Source organism: Rhipicephalus microplus, chromosome 4 (assembly GCF_043290135.1).
Source record: "Rhipicephalus microplus isolate Deutch F79 chromosome 4, USDA_Rmic, whole genome shotgun sequence".
Lineage (NCBI taxonomy): Eukaryota > Metazoa > Arthropoda > Arachnida > Ixodida > Ixodidae > Rhipicephalus > Rhipicephalus microplus.
Window position 1 is genome coordinate 15,606,113 of NC_134703.1, and position 19,704 is coordinate 15,625,816.

Below are 19,704 nucleotides of genomic sequence, written 5' to 3' on the forward strand. Positions count from 1 at the left end.
GGCTTCACCTCTTCTTGCGGCTCTCCGCAGTTGCAACAGTTTGCACGGTTGGTGTAGCTCCCCGTGTTTCACTTTTTCACGTTCACCGACTTACTTTAGAGGACAAAGAGGTCCTTGTAACTTATTGTTCACCATGAGGAGTTTTTCGATTCAGGGAATGAAGAGGCACCCGTCTGTAAGTTGGAAAATTCGTACGTGACGCTTGTATTCGTCTGCGAATGAAGCGGTTTTCTATGATGTCCTAGCTGTCCTTCGTGCTTTTTAACCCTAAATGCTCCATCGAAACTACTCACCGTAGCATAGTTTGAGACATGTAAAGGTTCAGCCGACGTGATTGTAAGTACTAATCATTCGGTCAGTTTATTAAATTTAATAAGCACGTGTGATGCACCGCACCTATACCAGCGATACCATGCGTTGCGTGTGGAGTATGCCGTTACAGCGAACCGACTTCAAAGAGCTGATGCGTAGTTAACGTAACTTGGATTTTACTTGTTAACTGGCTTTTAAGTAGCTCTCAATATGCTTCATTCTGCGTAATTTGTGCAAAATGAGGTATTACCGAGTGGGCGAAGAAAATCTGATTTACAGAAACCATTGCTGCCGCGTTCATTTTGAAGGACGAGTGCTGTTTCAAGACAAGTTCACTGCCTCATGCTTCTACTTGCTGCCCGAGTTTTAGAGAGTAGTGGTCAGTGATGAAATTTGTGCATTGATTGACTGCAGCTTATTCCATTGGTCGCAATCGTCGGCGTTGGAATGGCGGGAGCGGTCTTCTACACAGCCCGCCTTGCTCTGAGGAACCCGGATGTCAGGTAACTGTAGTATGCAACCATCAATACGAATGGGTGAGCTGGACATCATTAATGGAAAGTACTCTGAAAGATGGCTCAACGTCACAGCAAGTCGTCACCGTGGTGGCAAATGGTGGGGAGGTGTTCCCAAGTTTAGCTTGCCTTCAAGTGTCGCTCTTTCCAGCTTCGTTGTGCAACATTTCCTAAGAGGATAAAAGAAAAAAAAATAAGAACCCCGGTGCACAGTTTAGTGCGCTGGCAAGTTTACATTGTGTACACATATATGTATTTCACAACTTCCATCAAAGTAGTTCACTTCGCAAACACAACACTTAAGCAGAGCCACTTCGTAAACTTGCCTGATACAAACTGTTATTGCCAGCAGAAACAATAATAGAAAAAACGGTACTGGGTGCTTGTGCTCGCAGCACACACACAGCTGCCTTCTCTGATACTCTTTGAGTGCCACAACCAAATTTGATGCGCATTGCCTGCAAGATGTGCTCAACAATCTTTAAATATATTTTTTTTATTAATGCTCCTGTTAACTGTGTGCATGTGTGTACCGCAGTGCAATGGACATTCGATAAACTTGTGCCACTGTGCAGTGGAGCAACTGAAAGAAGTATCAACACATGATTTGAAGGGCCCGCAGGGGCGCCTGCGCAAGTAGGCGTTTGGTGTGTAGCGGCACCACGGACCCGAGCTAACGGGGGAGTTTCGGCTCCCTCCCACGCCTAGCCGTGCGTGGCTTTGCCGTGTCCGGGGAAAAGGGGATCCTGGGGGTTGAGCCGACGCTGGGTGATTGGACCTTTAAGGCCCCCCGGCAGAGGCAACACACCCCTTTGGCCCCGGCTTCACGTAGACGGCACCCCTGGGCTGACCCATCTAGGGGAAATCGGCAGTCGCCTTTTCCTGTCTCTCTCCTCCCACATCTTCGTCTTTTTCTCACACTTTTATCTTTCCTGTCCTCTCCTCACTTCTGTTGACTTCCGATATTCATGGCGGCAAGGGTTAACTTTGTGTAGGTATCCCACCTTGGATAATTACATTGGGTTATAGTGACAGCGTACGGCTGGCGTCGAGAGGGCTTGTTTCAACAAGTCCAACCGCGTCCCCTTGTTGGGCTCCGTGGTGGGTGGTCGCCGCTGTTACCGAACACATTCATACTTGTATGGCTTTACAAGCATCCGCCGACCTTGATCGGTCTCGTAAGAGAGGCCGCACCGAAGCAAGTTATCACGTCTCGACAGAAACTAAAGTTACTTTCGCGAAGTACCACATTATCCACAGTGACAGCACACCTCTAAGAAAATTATCCCCATTTTTGGTGGCCAAGTGCCTAAAAGAAAAAATAGGACCCACATACAAAGCATCCAAAATGTCAAGCGGTGACCTCCTTTTGGAGCTAACCGAAAAAGACCAAGTGCCTAAGCTATCCCAACTAACCAGCATTGGAGAAACAGCTGTCACCGTTTCGGTCCATCGCTCTCTAAACACCAGCAGGGGAGTAATCTTTCAGGAAGACTTCTTAGGCCTTAGTGACGAAGAGCTCCTCGAAGGTTTCCAAGACCAAAACGTCATCAAAGTCCAAAGAATTGTAATCCGTCGCAATAATCAGGAAGTGCCCACCAAACACGTAATACTAACCTTTGGAACATGTGAAATGCCCACTTCTCTTAAGGCTGGGTACTTAAAAATAAACGTCAGACCCTACATTCCCAACCCCAGACGCTGTTTCAAATGTCAAAGATTCGGACACGCCTCGCACTCTTGCAGAGGCAAAGAAACATGCGTAAAATGCAGCGCAAACGACCACAAATCAGAAAACTGCTCATCCTCACCCCACTGTGTTAACTGTGACGGGGAACACCCAGCGTATTCCTGGTCATGCCCACGTTGGAAAAAAGAAAAAGAAGTGATCGCTCTGACCGTCAAAGAAAAAATATCATTCAGCGAAGCGCGAACACGGCTATCATACCTTTTCCACAGAAGTTACGCCGATGTGACGCAGTCGGGGGCAACGTCACAAAGGCCTCAGGAGTCGACCGCTACCACACCCAGTGGTCCTGTGGTGACTCAAACCGCCCCCGTAAGAGAAGCCGCGCCAGCTGCTCCATGCACATCAAAGGGCCCGCAGACTCAATAGAGTGCCAAGGCCTGAGATCCGTTTCTCAGCGCCTCACTCTCGATCTTCCAGCGCCTCAGACAAGGCAATGGAGATCGACCACAAAACTCCGGTGTCATCGACACCGAAGGACAAGCGCTCTTTCGAGCGTACCAAATAGGACAAGGACAAAGTCCCAGTAACCACAATAAATAAGTGATAACCGTAATGGTTATCGTATTTTTCTCTATTTCTATTTCTTAATATTGTCACCTATCATCTTTTATACCGATCAATCCCCAGAAGTATATTTACTTAACTTTATTCCGCCATGGCTTTTATCGTACATTGGAACTGTAGAGGCTTAATTCATAACTTAGGTGACATAAAGGACATCATTAACAAATTCTCACCAGTAGCCTTTTGCCTCCAAGAGACAAATCTTGGTGCAAAACACAGCCATTTCCTAAAAGGCTTCAAAGTTGCCCGAAAGGACCGCGAACATTGCAACCGTCTTTCAGGAGGAGTAGCCATAGTGGTGCAGGCCAGCACTCCTACACGAGATGTCCAAATAAACACATCTTTCGAGGCCATAGCCGTCACCATCCTATCATACAAAACCATCACCATCTGCTCACTGTATATCCCACCTCACACCCTTTTCACCACCAAAAACCTAGAAAATCTAGTGGAACAGTTGCCAAAACCATTTATCTTAGTTGGAGATTTCAATGCTCATTCAACCCTTTGGGGTAGCGACAAAACTGACGCAAGAGGGCAAGCCGTGGAAGATTTCATTTTATCAAATGACATCTGCCTTCTTAATTCCGGTGCTTTTACCTACTTTTCACCAACCTCGCGCACTTTTAGTTGCTTAGATCTCGCCATGTGTTCATCGTGTATTTTTAATGATTTTAAATGGGACGTCGTCAACACGTCTTATGGTAGTGATCATCAACCCGGCATCATAAAACTCATACCATCTTACCCAACTTTAACAAGCAGGCCACGCCGGTGGAAACTACAGCTCGCGAACTGGCCAGTTCTCACAGAAAACGCTAAGCTCGATGAAGTTTTCTCATCGGAGCTTTCTGTTGGGGAACTAAACGAAGAGTTCGTCAAAGTTTTAATCTTAGCAGCAGAAAAAGCAATACCGCAATCATCCGGCATCGTACGCAAGAAATTCAACCCTTGGTGGACGAACGAGTGTACTGATGCCAAAAAACAACAAAATAAGGCCTGGGGAATTCTACGAAGATACCCCACCTACACCAACCTCATCAACTTCAAACAGGCAAAAGCCAGAGCCCGATTTATTCGAAGACAGGCAGAAAAGGATTCATGGCAAAAATACATATCATCAATTAACAGTTCAGTCACATCTAAACACATCTGGGACCAGGTGAGGAAGTTCAAGGGAGTGAGTGAGTGAGTGAAACAACTTTATTGACGATCCGGCATAAAGGGGGAAGGGGTAGGGGGATTAAAGCGAGACACTAGCGTGCTCGGACGTCCCGGAGCAGCAACCTACTCGCGTCAAACCCGTGGGGGCGCCGCTTTCGGCCGCTGGCGTTCCAGGATGCTAAGCACGTGCTGGACCACGTCTCTTTGATTGCCTGGCTCTCGGCTGATAATTTTGCTGCTTATGGCAGTTGGCATTACTTCTTGGTTACCCGGCGGTGGTGCACAGTCCCAAAGAAGGTGTCTCTGGGTGGCTCGCGCCTTCTTGCAGTGTTGGCATACATCAGTGGTGTAAACCTCCGGGCAAACGTGCTTTGCCCACGCGGACGACATCACGCTGTGGTCAACGGGAGGAAGCGACAGCCAGATAGAGGCAGCCCTCCAAGAAGCCGTCGCCGCCGTAGAAGAACACCTACGACCCACCGGACTCAAATGTTCACCAACCAAGTCGGAACTGCTAGTGATCTCACCGCGAAGTGCGCGACGCCCGACAACGCAGAACATCAACGTGGTAACCCAAGACGGAACGCCGATACCGCACGTGCAGACGCTCAGAGTTTTGGGGCTGCACCTCCAGGACTTGAACCGCAACAACGTGACGGTACAGAAACTCCACGCAAAGCTCTCGCTGGCCACCCGCCTACTCAAGAAGGTGGCCACGCGGTACCAGGGCATGCGAGAAGACAGTCTACTACGACTCACCCAGTCGTTTGCAGTCAGCCACATCTCTTACGTAGCGTCGTTCCACAATTGGAAAGCGGCGGAGAAGATCAAGATTGACGCGATGATCAGAAAGGCGTACAAGATGGCCCTGGGCTTATACCCCCACACCAACGCGGAATGCATGCTCGCGTTGGGCGTTCACAACACGCTGGAAGAAATCGCAGAAGCCCAGCGAACGGCGCAGTATCACTGCCTGTCCCAGACCAGGACGGGAAGAACGATACTACAGCGCATCGGAATCAACGGGCCAGCGACGACTCCGGAGGTAGCAAAGCAGCTACCCCGGGACGTTCTCCAAAGACTGAGGGTTCCACCCTTACCGAAGCACATGCATCCACAAGTACACCAAGAAAGAAGAACGGCGAGAGCCACGGCCCTCACAAAAGGTCACGCCAACGATCCGCGCGCGTACTACGTGGACGTGGCGAAGTATCCCCACCGGCCAAACACGTACGCAGCAGCAGTCATCGCAGCAGACACTGGAGTACTCACAACGTCTGGAAGCATACGGTGCAAGTCGCCCACGCAAGCCGAGGAGTTTGCAATCGCACTGGCACTAGCGATCCCGGATTGCCGCACGGTCCTCAGCGACTCCAAGACGGCAATAGCCAACTTTGCTACAAACAACGTCCATGGAACCACTGCAAGAGTATGTTCAACTATAGCAAGACCGGAAACCAACATTACCGTCAAGTGGTTCCCTGCGCACGCCGGGGAGCTGGACGTGGGCCCGAACCGCAACGAGGAGGCAGATACGGAGGCACACGCGCTAACTAGCCGCGGGTCTCTGTCAACGCATTCCTCGGAGCCGCAACGACCCGATGTCGAAGACGGAGAGTATTTTATCACAACCTACGCCGACGTTCTGCAGTGGTACAGAACGAGCAGACGCCTCTACCCACCGCCTCACCGAGACCTACAAAGCAGAGAAGCAGCCACACTACGGCAGCTGCAAGTACAAGTTCAAGGGAGAGTACTCCTCCTACACAATACCACTGCTTACAAGTCCAGACACACAATCAACACTAGAAGACCAGGCCAACCTATTAGGAGAACACTTTTATAAGGTATCATGCTCAGCAAATTACACCAATACATTCCTGAAATATAAAGAAAATGCAGAAAGACAAAGATTGCCTACTAGCAGTACCTCAAATGAGAGTTATAACCTTCCACTTACGCTGCACGAATCAAACAGGGTACTTTCTGCCGGTAAAAAAACGGCAACAGGGTCTGACCAGATACACTACGCAATGTTGGCACACCTATCCCAAGCATCCGCGAAGGCACTTCTCCAATTATTCAACAAAATATGGGACTCTGGCATAATGCCTGAAGATTGGAAAAAAGCCATAGTCATACCATTCCTAAAACCTGGTAAACCCCCAACAACCCCAAGTAGCTATAGACCCATTGCATTAACAAGTTGCCTTGCAAAAACTTACGAAAGCATCATAAATATTAGACTTACCTTCACTCTGGAATCGGAGCACCTAATAGACGCACACCAGTGCGGATACAAAAAGGGCTGTTCCACCACTGATCACATTGTTAGGCTGGAACAAGAAATACGACAAGCATTTCTACACAAACAGTTCTGTCTCTCGGTCTTCTTTGACTTAGAGAAAGCATATGATACAACTTGGAGATACGGAATTCTCAGAGATCTAGCTAACTTAGGGATTCGCGGAAGAATGCTGAACTGCTTACACGATTTTTTATCGAATAGAACTTTTCAAGTACGTTTGGGTACGGTACTATCACGAATATTTGTCCAAGAAAATGGTGTACCACAGGGCTGCGTTTTGAGCACCACCCTGTTTGTAGTGAAAATGAACTCCATCAACAGGGCTATACCCCGTACAGTCATGCACTCCATCTATGTTGATGATCTCCAAATTGCATGCCGAGCCTCCAGCCTATCATCCTGCGAAAGGCAACTCCAAATTACAAAAAAAAAAGGTGCTTATGAAATGGGCCCACCAAAATGGTTTCCGCTTTTCAGCCCAAAAAACCACAGCTGTTCTCTTTACGCAAAAAAGAGGATTGTTCCCTGAACCCGCGCTCAAACTATACAACATCAACATGCCGGTAAAACAAGAACACAAATTTCTAGGAATCACATTTGACCGAAAACTAAACTTTCTGCCACACATAAATGCACTGAAAACTAAGGCAAACAGAGCACTCAACGTGCTCAAAGTACTCTCCCATAAACACTGGGGTTCCGATCGACTCTGCCTTATACGTATTTACCGATCTCTTGTACGCAGCATTTTAGACTACGGATGCATAGTCTACGACCCGGCGCGAAACTCATACATCCGCCGTCTTGACCCTATACACAACCTCGGTCTCTGTCTGTCAAGTGGTGCTTACAGAACATCACCTGTGCAAAGTCTATACGTAGAATGCAATGAGCCCCCTCTATGTGATCGAAGAGCATTACTAACCTTGTCATATGTTTTAAGAATAAGGTCGTCACCTGAACACATCTGCTATGAAATTGCCGCAAAATGTGACTCGCGCTCACACTACCTCAACAAACCGAACCTAATCAAACCACTTGTCCTACGTTTCGAGGAATACTGCCGCTTTTATACCATCCCTGATGGATCACTAGATGTCGCTATTAAACCACCAACACTGCCGCCATGGTTCGACCTGTCACAGCTATGTGAATTTTCACTAAGCCGTTTCAACAAAAAAAGCACCCCACCAGAACACATAATCCAAGAATTTTATACACTTCAGCACGAATAAAGGGATTACGAAGAATTTTACACAGATGGCTCAAAAACGGAGGACCACGTAGGTATTGGGATTGTGACGACGAAAAGCGCATTTTCTGTGAAAGTACCTCGTAGTTTTTCCATTTTTTCAGCTGAAGCTTATGCCTTGCGTGAAGCAGTTCGGAAAATCATCGCTGAAAAATACAAGAAAGCAATCATATACACCGACTCACTAAGCACACTAAAAGCACTTCATATAAAATCCGAATGTGAGCCTATAGTGGGCGACATTTTAAACATGGTATACTTAAACAGCCAGGCAACCTGCATCCGTTTCTGCTGGGTCCCAAGTCATGTTGGGATACCCGGAAACGAAAAAGCAGATAAGTATGCTTCCCAGGCAGCCCATGAAACAATAACAAAAGTAAAAATTCCCCTTAAAGATATCCAGAGAACAATTCGCCTGGCCCTACTAGCAAAATAGCAAAAGCAATGGGACACCTGCACGAACAATAAGCTCCACCTGGTGAAACCCACACTCGGGGAATGGAAGACCTGCCGTCACCAGCAACGGTTTATTGAAGTTGTATTATGCCGACTTCGTATTGGACACACACACTTGACACACAACTTCTTACTCGCAAAGGAAGAACAACCAACGTGTGAAAAATGCCAAGAAGCGTTAACACTTATGCACATCTTAATCACATGTCCTACCATTGAAACACAGAGACAAAAACATTTCAGAAAGCTATACAAACAACACGTACCTTTACACCCTGCTTTGTTCCTAAGAGATGACCTTCTAGTACCTCTGCCTGACTTGCTAAACTTTCTGAAAGAATGTAACCTGTTAAATAAGCTTTAAAATCTCATCTTTTTAGTGTCCATTCCTGAAAGTCTTGTGTCTGGCGCAGCATAGCCTTAGCTGCTTTTGCGCCATAAAAAACCAAATTAACCTAACCTAATGATTTGAAGGTTGTAGCAACTACAACTCGGTTCTAGTGTCCGAAGCAATCACACAGCAACTATGCAAGTTGCGAAAAAAAAAATACATTACCTTGATATTGAAGTTGGCCATAATATGCTCAATCTGGTATCATCAAAACTATGTAGTTTGATGGTTGTTAGGTGGAACAGGATTTGCAGACTACATGTAGCGAATTCTTGTTGACGATGTTGCTCATAAAAGGACACTAAAGTGGGTTATTATTCACTCGTACTAACTAATCAACATTTCACAATATATAAGGCACAACTTTTGGTAGGAGATGCTTACAACTCCCCAAGAAAAAGATAACAGGTAATTTTGCTGCCTTGGGAGCTTGCCTGGTTACCTTCTAGTTTGAAAGACTGGCCTAGTTATCTTACGTTTTATCCCAAGGAAGCCGCAGATTTGGCATGGCAAGTTCTACAAAATTTCATTGAACTGATGTGGCTACAGTATATATAACTTGCAAGTGACGCGAGTTCCTGTCTTGCATCTGCCATTACCGAGCTCAGATGTCTCGGTGACCATGCTGTGTTTACCATGCCGTGCGGTGAATCGTTTGGCATTCTGAGCATGTTTGGTCGTTCACCTTTCACTTATGACGAAGAATTTTCGTTCAGGACATCATGCAGCGAAGCAGACCATTGAACTCGAATCCTCTGTGTCTGCAGTGTCCGAGCTCATGGCATCACACGTAATGGGTGAAACAGCTTCACAGGAGATTCAAAGACAAAACTTGTTTACGAAATCATGCCCACACAACTCTGTTCAATGTGTTGAAGTCCTCCTTGTTTATGCACGCATAAGCAGTGTGCTCTGCTTCTCGGGACAGCTTTTTTGCGCACGGTTTTGTGATCACCTTGGGTGAGAAGTATGTTCCCGTTTCTGGTATTTTTTTATCTGGTTTACACTTCTCGTGCAGCAGACAAATATTACACAAATGGTCATTGCGTCATACGGCCGGAAATGAGAGATCCCCTCAGCTCAGTGGCTGCTTCCATATGCTCAATGATAGCGGCGCTCATGCAGATACTGTGTCCCAGTGTTCCATGGTGTGACATACTTGCAAGTTATGTATGCTAAAATTTGTGACGTCAGGCAGACAACCAAGTGATGATTTTGGGATGACATGAAAGAATGAAACAATGACCTTTGTTTTCTCTTCTATAACGAGCCTAAGATTACACAGTTGCTGACAATATCATGCCTAAACAATATCTTATACTCTAATCTCATTTAGCACTTCAGTTTAGTGCCTTTTTACACAAAAAATAAAATTAGCAAATGAACACTCTGCATGTTTCTTCTGACAGCTGTAGCCAGAGTAAAACGTCGTGACTGAAACTCCTTTGCAGTGCTGTGGAGGCCATGGAAGTGTTTCATCATTAACATCTCAGATTTTAATGTTCATTTGTTTGAAATGTGCAACATTTTCTTGCTATAGGAATGATGACGTGACCCTTTTATTTGAACTTGTGAGCAGAGACAGTTCATTGTCATTTTGCCATCCGTTTTAATGAAGCATGTCTTGCAGAGCTGGGGGGGTGTCGTTGATATTTTCAATTTTGCAGCTGGAACAAGAAGAACACAGAGCCTTGGCAGGAGTTCAAAGACAAGCAATACAAGGTATGCTGAAGGGCCATTTATGTAGACAATTTCAGCTACTGCTAAACTAAAATGTGTTTGGTACAAACAGTGTTGGCTGTGCTACATTATAGTGAAATGCTATGTAAGAGCAATGTACATGTCTGTCTCTCTGACAATGGCAGTGAGCAGTTTGATCACATTGGTTTCTATGGTAGGCTTTTGACTGCACAAGAAGGCAGTTTTTGTGTTTTTATTGTAGCTGTAATGCAGAGCAAATCTTTCAGGAACTGATTTATCAAAAGCAGCAAGAGGCATCTGGGGATGCCAATACCCCCCTCTGGATGGGATTATTTTAGTGATGTCTCTCACAGGTTTTTCACTTCGTAATTGGTCATAGTGATGGCCTGCCTATGTGGCATCATGACTAATGGCTAAGACAGGCACGGGGAAAAAAAATAATTGCTATAAAATAGCACCCAAAGTTGTAACATCGAGTTTTCATTTTACATTAAACATCAGTTTAGAACTGAGTAACTGCTGTGGCATTAAAAAGATTTCAAAAGATCTTGAAGGATATGTTTGGGCTTGTGGTGTGTGTTAACTGGAACATCACACAATTATATTGTTATATATTGATTACTTTTGTGATTTTCATAAACTGATTGCATTTTACTCTGTTTGCTTTGCAGTTTTATTCCACTAAAGATTACAGCTCCTTGCCAAAGCCTGACCGCCCCGAGTTCTGAGCTGGTCCCTTCGTCATTCAGCCTTGTATAGGAAAATTCTACGATAGGCTTACATGAGACACCAATAAAGGCTGCTTTTGTGTAAAGCTGCTTGGCCTACAGTGTGTGTGTGTTTAAAGAGACTCGTCTTTTGTAACTACGACCAGTCTTTGCTCCAGTCCATTTTTCTAACAGAAAAAGATCTTATTGGATGCAAGCTGATCTGACAAGTTTTTTAGCTTTTACCCCACTGTAAGTCAGCTTGGGCTCTCTATAAGTGCTTCTGCGGCGCGAAACTGGAGCTGCTAGCCTATCTTTTCAGTTTTGCTGCAAGTGCCAAATTTAGAAAATGGGCTTCATGCTGGGAACCAGTATTTAAGGGGAGATGCTACTCGAAGACACTTTTTTAAATATTCACCCTAGAGCAATGAAACTTGAGCAGTTCATGGAACTTTTCATGCTGATTTCAAATATATAATTAGTTTTCTTGCAAGTTACACACTTTTAGCTCTGCAACATGACAAAGCAAAAACCTTAGCCCTTCTGCCCCCTCTCTTTTCATCCCTAAACTTTTGTAATTTTTTATCATTCATAGTTCATATTGCTTCAAATAAAGTGTACAGTGCAAATAAATAATTAGGAAGCACATACAAAATATGTAATACACGTGAAAAATAATAGACGTAAAAAGTTCATATTTCATCTACCCTAATAAAGGTAGATGAAATATGATACAATTTTTTTATTTTACAATAAAATATTGAAATTTAAACTAGATAATTGCATTTGTCATACTTTGGAAAAAATTTGGGCGAAATTTCATGCAGATCCGAGCACTAGAAGTGCCTGAAAAAGTAGAGGCACATTGGAAAACATGGCAAAATTTGTGTTTTGAGAAAAACGAGTTTTAAAGTTATAAAAATTGAGTTTTTATTTATGAAAAATATCATTAAATCAAATGAAATTTGCACACCAAAAAGAACAATCCTTCTTGTAGTGGCCACTGCGACTAAAATACGCCAGCACCACGAGTTTGTCCCTCTCGGCTTTTTTGAGCCAACTCCTCACAGACTAAGCAACTTTCATGAAGTCCGGAAGCACTCTCTACACTATTATTCTGTGTAGAAGAGAGACACCCCCTATCAAATACAGCCAGGAATTTTTTTTTTGGGGGGGGGGGGGGAGGCTAGGAGGGCTCACTTGCTGAAGGCCTTCACTATTTCTGCAAAACACCTGTTTTAGGGGCGAAGCTCCTTAAAGCGGCACCCGTTCGTCCCTCATTGTAGTCGTAGTACGTAACCAGCCTTACGCTTTGACCTGCAAGGTGGTGCCGGTGGGAGATTTCTCCTGTGCGTTGTTGAACAATAAAAAATTCGCAGCGTGCGCATTAACTAAAATCCGAATTCTCCTGTCTCTCATTCCCAATTAGCAGCCATTGGCATGTACATCGAGCGCTATCTGACAAGAAAGGGTTGCTAGGTTATACTCACTGGGCGTAACCTCCTTGGTTATAGAAAGGTTTAGAGAGCGTTGGGCCGCAGTGCCATGAAAATCAGTGAACCAGTATATACCATGAACTCGAGGTGGTTAAAGGTGGGAAGTAGACACAAAGCGCAAGCCGTAAGAAAGTGTGCGTGTGCCACCTCTCGTTTAGTCCTTGGAATTTCTGCTGCATGGCGGTGCTTCTATACACGAAAAATATGATGGAAAGATGGGAGATGGTGGTACTTGGAGTGTTGAATAGGTGGACGAACGGACACACAGACAGATGCATGGATGGCTGCACGGACGGATGGACGCAGGGGCAGATGCATGGACGAACACAGGGATGGACGCACGGACGGTCACACAGACGGACGCATATATGATGAAAAGATGCGAGATGGTGGTACTTGGAGTGTTGACTAGATGGACAAACGGACTCACAGACAGATGCATGGACGGACACACGTATGGCTGCACAAACGGATGGACGCAGGGGCGGATGCATGGACGAACGCATGGATGGACGTGCGGACGCACGAACAGGCGGATGAACGCACGGACGGTCACACAGACGGACGGAAGCAAGAACGAATGGACAGACGGAAGCCTCGCCCTACTCTCTATCATTCACCCCGTGGATATGCTGCCCTTTTTTCGGTAAAACACTCCCTCCATCAGAAATTTGAGGGGGAGGGACCAGGGTATCCCCCTGCCGGCTATACACCTGCTAGGCATGTGCACTTTGTTGAAGCTTCATCGCTCATTTGATACGACACCTCGTATCTTTACTTTCCAAATATTTAACATCACCTCTCCAAGCTACTGTGCTTCTCTCGACATGGCAGAAAGATAACTTTATAGCTCGGCTGTACAAACAACGGAAGGTACGTGAGCTATAAGTAATGCAAGAAGAGCATAAAGTTTAATCGTCATCGCTGTCACTATCCGCTGAAAGTGATGGGCAATAGCGCTTTTGCAGTGCATCTTGGTAAAAGGCAAATATGTCGCCCGCAGCTGCTTGGCACAGAGCCAGACATTTCTGGAACTCTTCCTTGGAGAACTGGCCACTAGTGTAGGTCGAAACCAGCTTGGAATCCTGGCTTTCAAAGGAGAACATGCACACGGCTCTTGCTTCCTGCGCAGAGAATGCAGTGGCAACAAAAAAATGAAGGTTTCGGCCTCATATTCACAGCTTTGCAGAATTGGCCAAATTTCTAGCAAAGTTTATTATGCAGTGCTCCCTTTGCATATAAGTGTTCCCTTTGCCCACGCAAACAAATGATAAAAGTATTCCACAATAGTAACTTGGTCCTTTTACAATATTTACAGCTTCCTTATCATCCCTCTAATTTTCTGTACACTGTAGTACATAGTTCCTTTAGGTTCAGGTTTGATCAAAACAGTATTCTACTTCTAAAATATATACAATATTTTTGGCCAGGTCCAGTCACAGACCACAAGATCTATTTGACGAGGGAGAAGGACTCTGCACACTTGAAAGGCTTGTGCTAATGCTCCAAAGAGGTTGTTGCTGCTTTTTTAAAACAGTATTCCCAAGAACAGGGGGTCAACTATGTTTGTTTAAGTGGTTGGCACATGCGGATAAGTGTGCTACCAGATGTACAGTTGCTTTCTGCCCAATACATACTGTGACAGTACATCATGCGACAGCTATTGCTGAAAACCACAAAAACAAGCTCACCTGCTCCTGCTGCCCATCGGGGTCCAGAAGAATAATCCCGGTGTTGGTCATTGCTGCTGTGACAGCTGCTATGTGGCATTTCATACTGACTGCAGCATCGATGGCTGCCAGGCAGGCAGCATTTATTGCACAGGCCAGCAGCTGTGAGGGGCTTTAGTTAAGGCAAAGCAAATAGGCAACAGCCGAGATGAATGGTAGTTCGAAGAAGTTAGGGAAAACAACAGTTCCTTAAATATGTGCAGTCTGAATCACATTTGTCTACAGTGGCCAGGCAGTTGCTGCAGCCGCCGTTGGTTTTGGAAAGATATGTAAAGATGGACACTGTAATCATATTTAATATAGTGAAACTGCATGTGAGGATCTTGCATATACAAGCACAAACAGAAACTTGTAGGTAATGCAAGGTGGTGCTATGAATGGTGACCGCTTTCAAAGCCACATGCTTAATCACTCTAAATAAGCCTGATTCAGACTGCACAAGGCCAGAACTGCATATAGATACAGCAACAAAAAGCAAGATATGTAAACACTTTTTCATCGGGTGTGCGATAGTATGCGGCCACACAGTTCCTTTGTTGCATGTAAGTGAGAGAATTAGATAAAAGGTGCTCAGCGTTTCAACTGTTTGGAACACTATACCATCACATTGCACTGAATTCATGACAATGTCTAAAGAAAGATAATTAAGCAAAGCAGAAAGTAGACCTGGGGGATTTCTATATGCTTCGTTAACGTTTAACAGTATATCAGGATCACTACACACAGTGGCACAGTATACAAACATCTGATCATGAAAGGAAAAAAATGAAGGGTAAAGAACGGCGAAATGAATCTTACTGGATTGCATACTAACCAACTAGTCACATGAAAGTTCCCAGGCTGTGGCGACATCAAGAAATATCAAATTTCCTTTGGTATCCCTATATGAATGCAGCGAGCAAGTACTTAATGAAAGCAACACTTTGAGCAAACGCACATAGCTTGATTCAAAGTTCATGTGTAAGCTTCAATGTCAGTTTATACGTGGCTCAAAAGAACTTAAAACTTTTTGCATGCCATTTCACAAGCAGTCAGCTAAATAGTACTTGAGCAACAATTCTGGTTTAATTACACTGTGGGGCAGATCATTGACTCATCAACAAAACTATAATAATTGCATTTCAAATTAAGGACAGCACTTCCATTTCAATCACCCTTCCAGCATTGATCAAGCTCTTAAGAATGAAGGCAACATTCAGTCTACTGCAGAACAAAACAAACAAACAAAAAAAAGGATACACCACCGTTGTTGTGAAACTCTTGACATGTTAGTGAAATGCAAGACCGTGGATGCAGGGCTGTCAGCAATGCAGTCTCCAGCGTGCTTCGAATGACTTTTTCAGACATACGATCTGAACAACCTGCATTATTCAACAACAGATCACATAATGGAACGAATTACTCAATAGGGCAATGGAAAGAAGATACTAAAACGGCGCTACAAAACGGGTAATAGATGAAGGAGCAGATCAATGCAGATACATCGTCACAGCAGTAACAGGTGATTATTGTTTTATTGATCCGTTGTAGATGTAGTAGCGCCACACGTTATTTCGAAGCGTCGTTATTGCATTATCAAAAGCACGATTATAAAAGGTCACTTTACTCATGAGTGTTCATGCAAGAGGACACAGCTACAGCACTAAACAAGCTACTTTGAAATTGACGGAGCCAACAACACAAGTGACTTACTCTGCTGTCCCGATTTAGAGCGAAAAAAGACTTCCACTGTGGCCTTCTCGGGAAGCTCGCGCATTTGCTTTACCTCGACAGGCCCATAGACGCCTGCTTGAACGACAGTCTCTCCTGTTGAAACCAACACACAATGTGAGGGGAAAAAGTGACAGTCACACCAGTAAGCCAGTTACGGGCACTTCGTTATACCTTGTGCCAATATTGCGGACCCATCAGGACGTGAAAGGTTCGAAAACTTCGCCGCCAACTTGCGAAGGCGCCCAGTCCTAGTCGTTTCCATCTCTGACGGATTCATTATGAGGGTAGAAGAATAACAGTTCGAAGTGATCTAGCGATGAGGCACAGCAATAACCAAATATTGTCTAAGAGTGTGAGCAGTACACCAGAGTTTGATTACTCACAAACGCAAAAATTAGAGGACGAGTTGTACAATGAGACACACTAACTGACGCCTAAGGGAGCCGCCATCTTTGTAGCTAAACATGCGCCTAAGCGTGGAGAGATGTGAAGCAAGACATCCCGAGGATGTAATGTTTAGAGAGTTATAGCTCCCTGGTGGAGAAAAGCAAAAGGCAACATGACTTCCAAGATTTTCCTACTTTGCAAGTGGAACTTAATTATACAATAATTCTAATGCATAATGTTTCCAAATTTCATAGCATTAGGCTATGAAAAAAACGTGTATGTAAGCACTTTGTTCCTAAAGGCTATCGAGTGCCCAAGCTGTCGGACAATAAAAAACATCATCACGCATCGTACTTGCAAATCTCAGAGGCAATGTGTTTTCTAAGGGCCATATTTTTAGATACTAATCAAAAAACGTTGCTATGGGCGCAGCCCGCAATGGACACTCTGCAGTAGACGTAGAATAAAAAAAGGAAGAATCCGCGGCTTTACCTCTAACAGAGCTATTAGTATGCCTTGACGGTACGTTAAATAACAACTACTCCAAGTTGCGCAAATTCCAATAAGCCTAAATTTTCACCACATTGCCCCGCCGCGGTGGTCTAGTGGCTAAGGCACTCGGCTACTGACCCGCAGGGCGCGGGTTCAAATCCCGGCTGCGGCGGCTGCATTTCCGATGGAGGCGGAAATGTCGTAGGCCCGTGTGCTCAGATTTGGGTGCACGTTAAAGAACCCCAGGTGGTCTAAATTTCCGGAGCCCTCTACTACGGCGTCTCTCACAATCATATAGTGGTTTTAGGACGTTAAACCCCAGATATCAATCAAATTTTCACCACATTGCCGGAAATAACCCTTCTGCGAGTGTCTATTCTTGTAAATACGTGGGCAGCCTATCATAGAAGGACCTAGATGGGTCTGATGTGGGCCTAGGCGAGAGGGTTGAAGGCGTAGTCCCGAACAGGGACTAGGCTTCGAAAACGTGCCAGCGTTGTAGATAGATACGAATGCATTCTTGTGGACAGTTTTTAGATTTTTAATTTTGTCTTCGATTCTAAGCTCTAAATATGTCTTTTTTTTCTGCGAGAACATTCAAGCTTTATTTCTTCGTGCAAAGAAAAAAAAAAGACCGTGGAAGGCTGTGTAGGGCACGTTTGATACAATTACAATTTTTTTTTTGCACCTATGTCACTTTTATTAATTTTCGCTCGTGACTCTATACCAACATGATATCGACAGCTTCCACCTGCGCAGCACTTCGTCGTGATATCAGCAGGCTTATTGAGATACTTCATTCCCCTCTTTGGAGCAATGTCAGTGAAAGTTGTTTTGTTTCATATTAATTCGAAGCGCGAAGAAAAGCCAACAGCTTGCTTGGTGTCATACTTGAATAGACGCAGAATGGCGATTTGTGCTAGTTGGTTTGAATTCATGATAATAAGGGTGCTAGCGCTCGTGTTGTCCTCTTTGCCTTCCGTACCTCGACTTTCGTCTGTTTCTTCTAGCACATTCGTGCTCGCGCTGCAACCGTTATTATCTTGAATAGACGCATCATAATCATCGTGCATGATAAGTCGAACAAGACTAACTTTCTCATATTCGATTTTATTTTTCTTTTTTTTGTCGTGTTCTTATAAGATCATTGGAAGCGTTATTTATCACTTTCTTATTGGTCGACAGATCGTTTCCAGAACCGGTATAACGTAAACGTGAAACACGATGTGTGCGCAATAACGTTTTGATCCAATCTTCGCTTTCTTGTTTTTTACTCTTTCAAGAAAGCTGTACGCTTGCCATGTTGAAAGAAGTTTTTAGCACTGCAGTTTTACTGTGGCTTCTTTTCATGTATAAGCTGTGACATATTTACCAAATTCACACCTATAATTCATTCAACTTGTCCAAGCGCGGACTCGGATCATGAAATTATCAGTCTTGAGTGATTTACATTACCGCAACCGCTGTCTTAAAAGCTATTACATTTTAGCTCATCTGTGGCATTATAGACTAACGAGACACTGTCATAGGATGAATGACGATGTTAATTAAGAACTTCGCAGAAATAAAATGGAATCACATCGCGCAAGATGGTGTAAATGGGACATCGTTTGAAGATATTCCTACAGTAGACATAATGATGATGATTAACCATACGGTATCTCCTTCCAACAAAAATAGTTGTTTTCCTCTGAGCATGGCTCATACCGATTGACCGAGTAGTGGGTGAATATTTCCCAACATTTTTTTTTGTAGTGTACGCATAATTAGTGGAGTCTATCGCTAAGTAATGTAATAATTGAAGTACTGATTATTGGTAATGAAATATTTAAATCAGGCAAAATACAGCTAGGTATTTTTTTCGGACTCACATGATCAATTCCTCAATGGCAAACAAGACATCCCTGTGGCTCAGTTGCGGAAGCAGGAACTGGAACGTACAATGGGCACGTGCCATCCCCATCCCTTTCCTCCCCCGATATCTTTTTTTCGCTATGGCATACGGAGGGCAAAATGCCTTCCCGGCCCTCACTTCGAATCAAAAAGGGTCTCACCCTCCCCTCCCGCCAAAAAAAGAAAAGAAAATTGTGCCCCTTCTGTGGCTGTGTCCCAGTGTATAGTGGCCCCAACAGAAAGAATTTCGACTGCAGTTGGATTACTTTTCCCCTCAAAATTGTGATCGCCTTCTTTTATTTCTTATTTGAAAAATTTTCAGACATACTCGATCGGAATGCGCACGTGAAGCCGCATATATGCACCCACATAAGGGCTGACTCGAAGGCGAAAGCCATGCTCTTCGAGTTTTTCCCTAAGTGGATTGCATTGATGGCGCCACCATATTATACCGCATGACATCACGTCTTATGACGTCATATGACGTCACAAATGCTCACCATTTTGTGACGTCATGAGGACACCATCATAATGGTTTATACTTGGCTTCGTGCGGATGCAGCCGCCACCGGTCATGTTTCGCGTTTGATGAGACAGCAAGTTTTTCGCGTCAAAACAGATACTACACTAAGTGCGCGGGAAATGAACCGTACACATAGCATTCAATGCACGCGTTGTGGACGTGCGGACAGCGTCGCCAGCATAAGCTTAGAACCAAGCCCGAGTTTGGACGCGGCCGACCTATGCGGATAGACATTGCCGGTGAAGGTTTGGTTTGTAGCCGGGTTTGGCTGCGGTGGCGGCAAGGACAAGTGCGCGCATGCGTTCCTCATTCGGCCCGGAGTTATGCTAGTCAGCAGTATAGTTACGTTG

At 44.7% G+C, this 19,704-nt stretch overlaps 2 protein-coding genes across 3 annotated transcripts; one reads left to right on the forward strand and one right to left on the reverse strand.

The window, feature by feature from the left end:
- The first annotated feature begins 10 nt into the window (after positions 1-10).
- ND-MLRQ (NADH dehydrogenase (ubiquinone) MLRQ subunit) lies at positions 11-11,231 on the forward strand. The gene is made up of 4 exons (XM_037422438.2): positions 11-175; positions 727-815; positions 10,380-10,434; positions 11,085-11,231. The coding sequence occupies exons 1-4, from the start codon at positions 134-136 to the stop codon at positions 11,139-11,141; spliced, it is 243 nt and encodes an 80-aa protein (XP_037278335.1). The 5' UTR covers positions 11-133; the 3' UTR covers positions 11,142-11,231.
- A 2,268-nt stretch (positions 11,232-13,499) lies between these two features.
- On the reverse strand, positions 13,500-16,623 carry Rrp46 (exosome complex component Rrp46). 2 transcript variants are annotated; one of them, XM_075892218.1, is made up of 6 exons: positions 16,443-16,623; positions 16,231-16,323; positions 16,039-16,152; positions 15,586-15,707; positions 14,308-14,448; positions 13,500-13,740 (listed from the first exon to the last, which is right to left on the reverse strand). In XM_075892218.1, the coding sequence occupies exons 2-6, from the start codon at positions 16,319-16,321 to the stop codon at positions 13,528-13,530; spliced, it is 681 nt and encodes a 226-aa protein (XP_075748333.1). In that variant the 5' UTR covers positions 16,322-16,323; positions 16,443-16,623; the 3' UTR covers positions 13,500-13,527. The 2 variants fall into 2 exon arrangements, with proteins under 2 accessions (XP_075748333.1, XP_075748332.1); XM_075892217.1 differs by having other exon boundaries at positions 16,231-16,617.
- Positions 16,624-19,704: the final 3,081 nt, after the last annotated feature.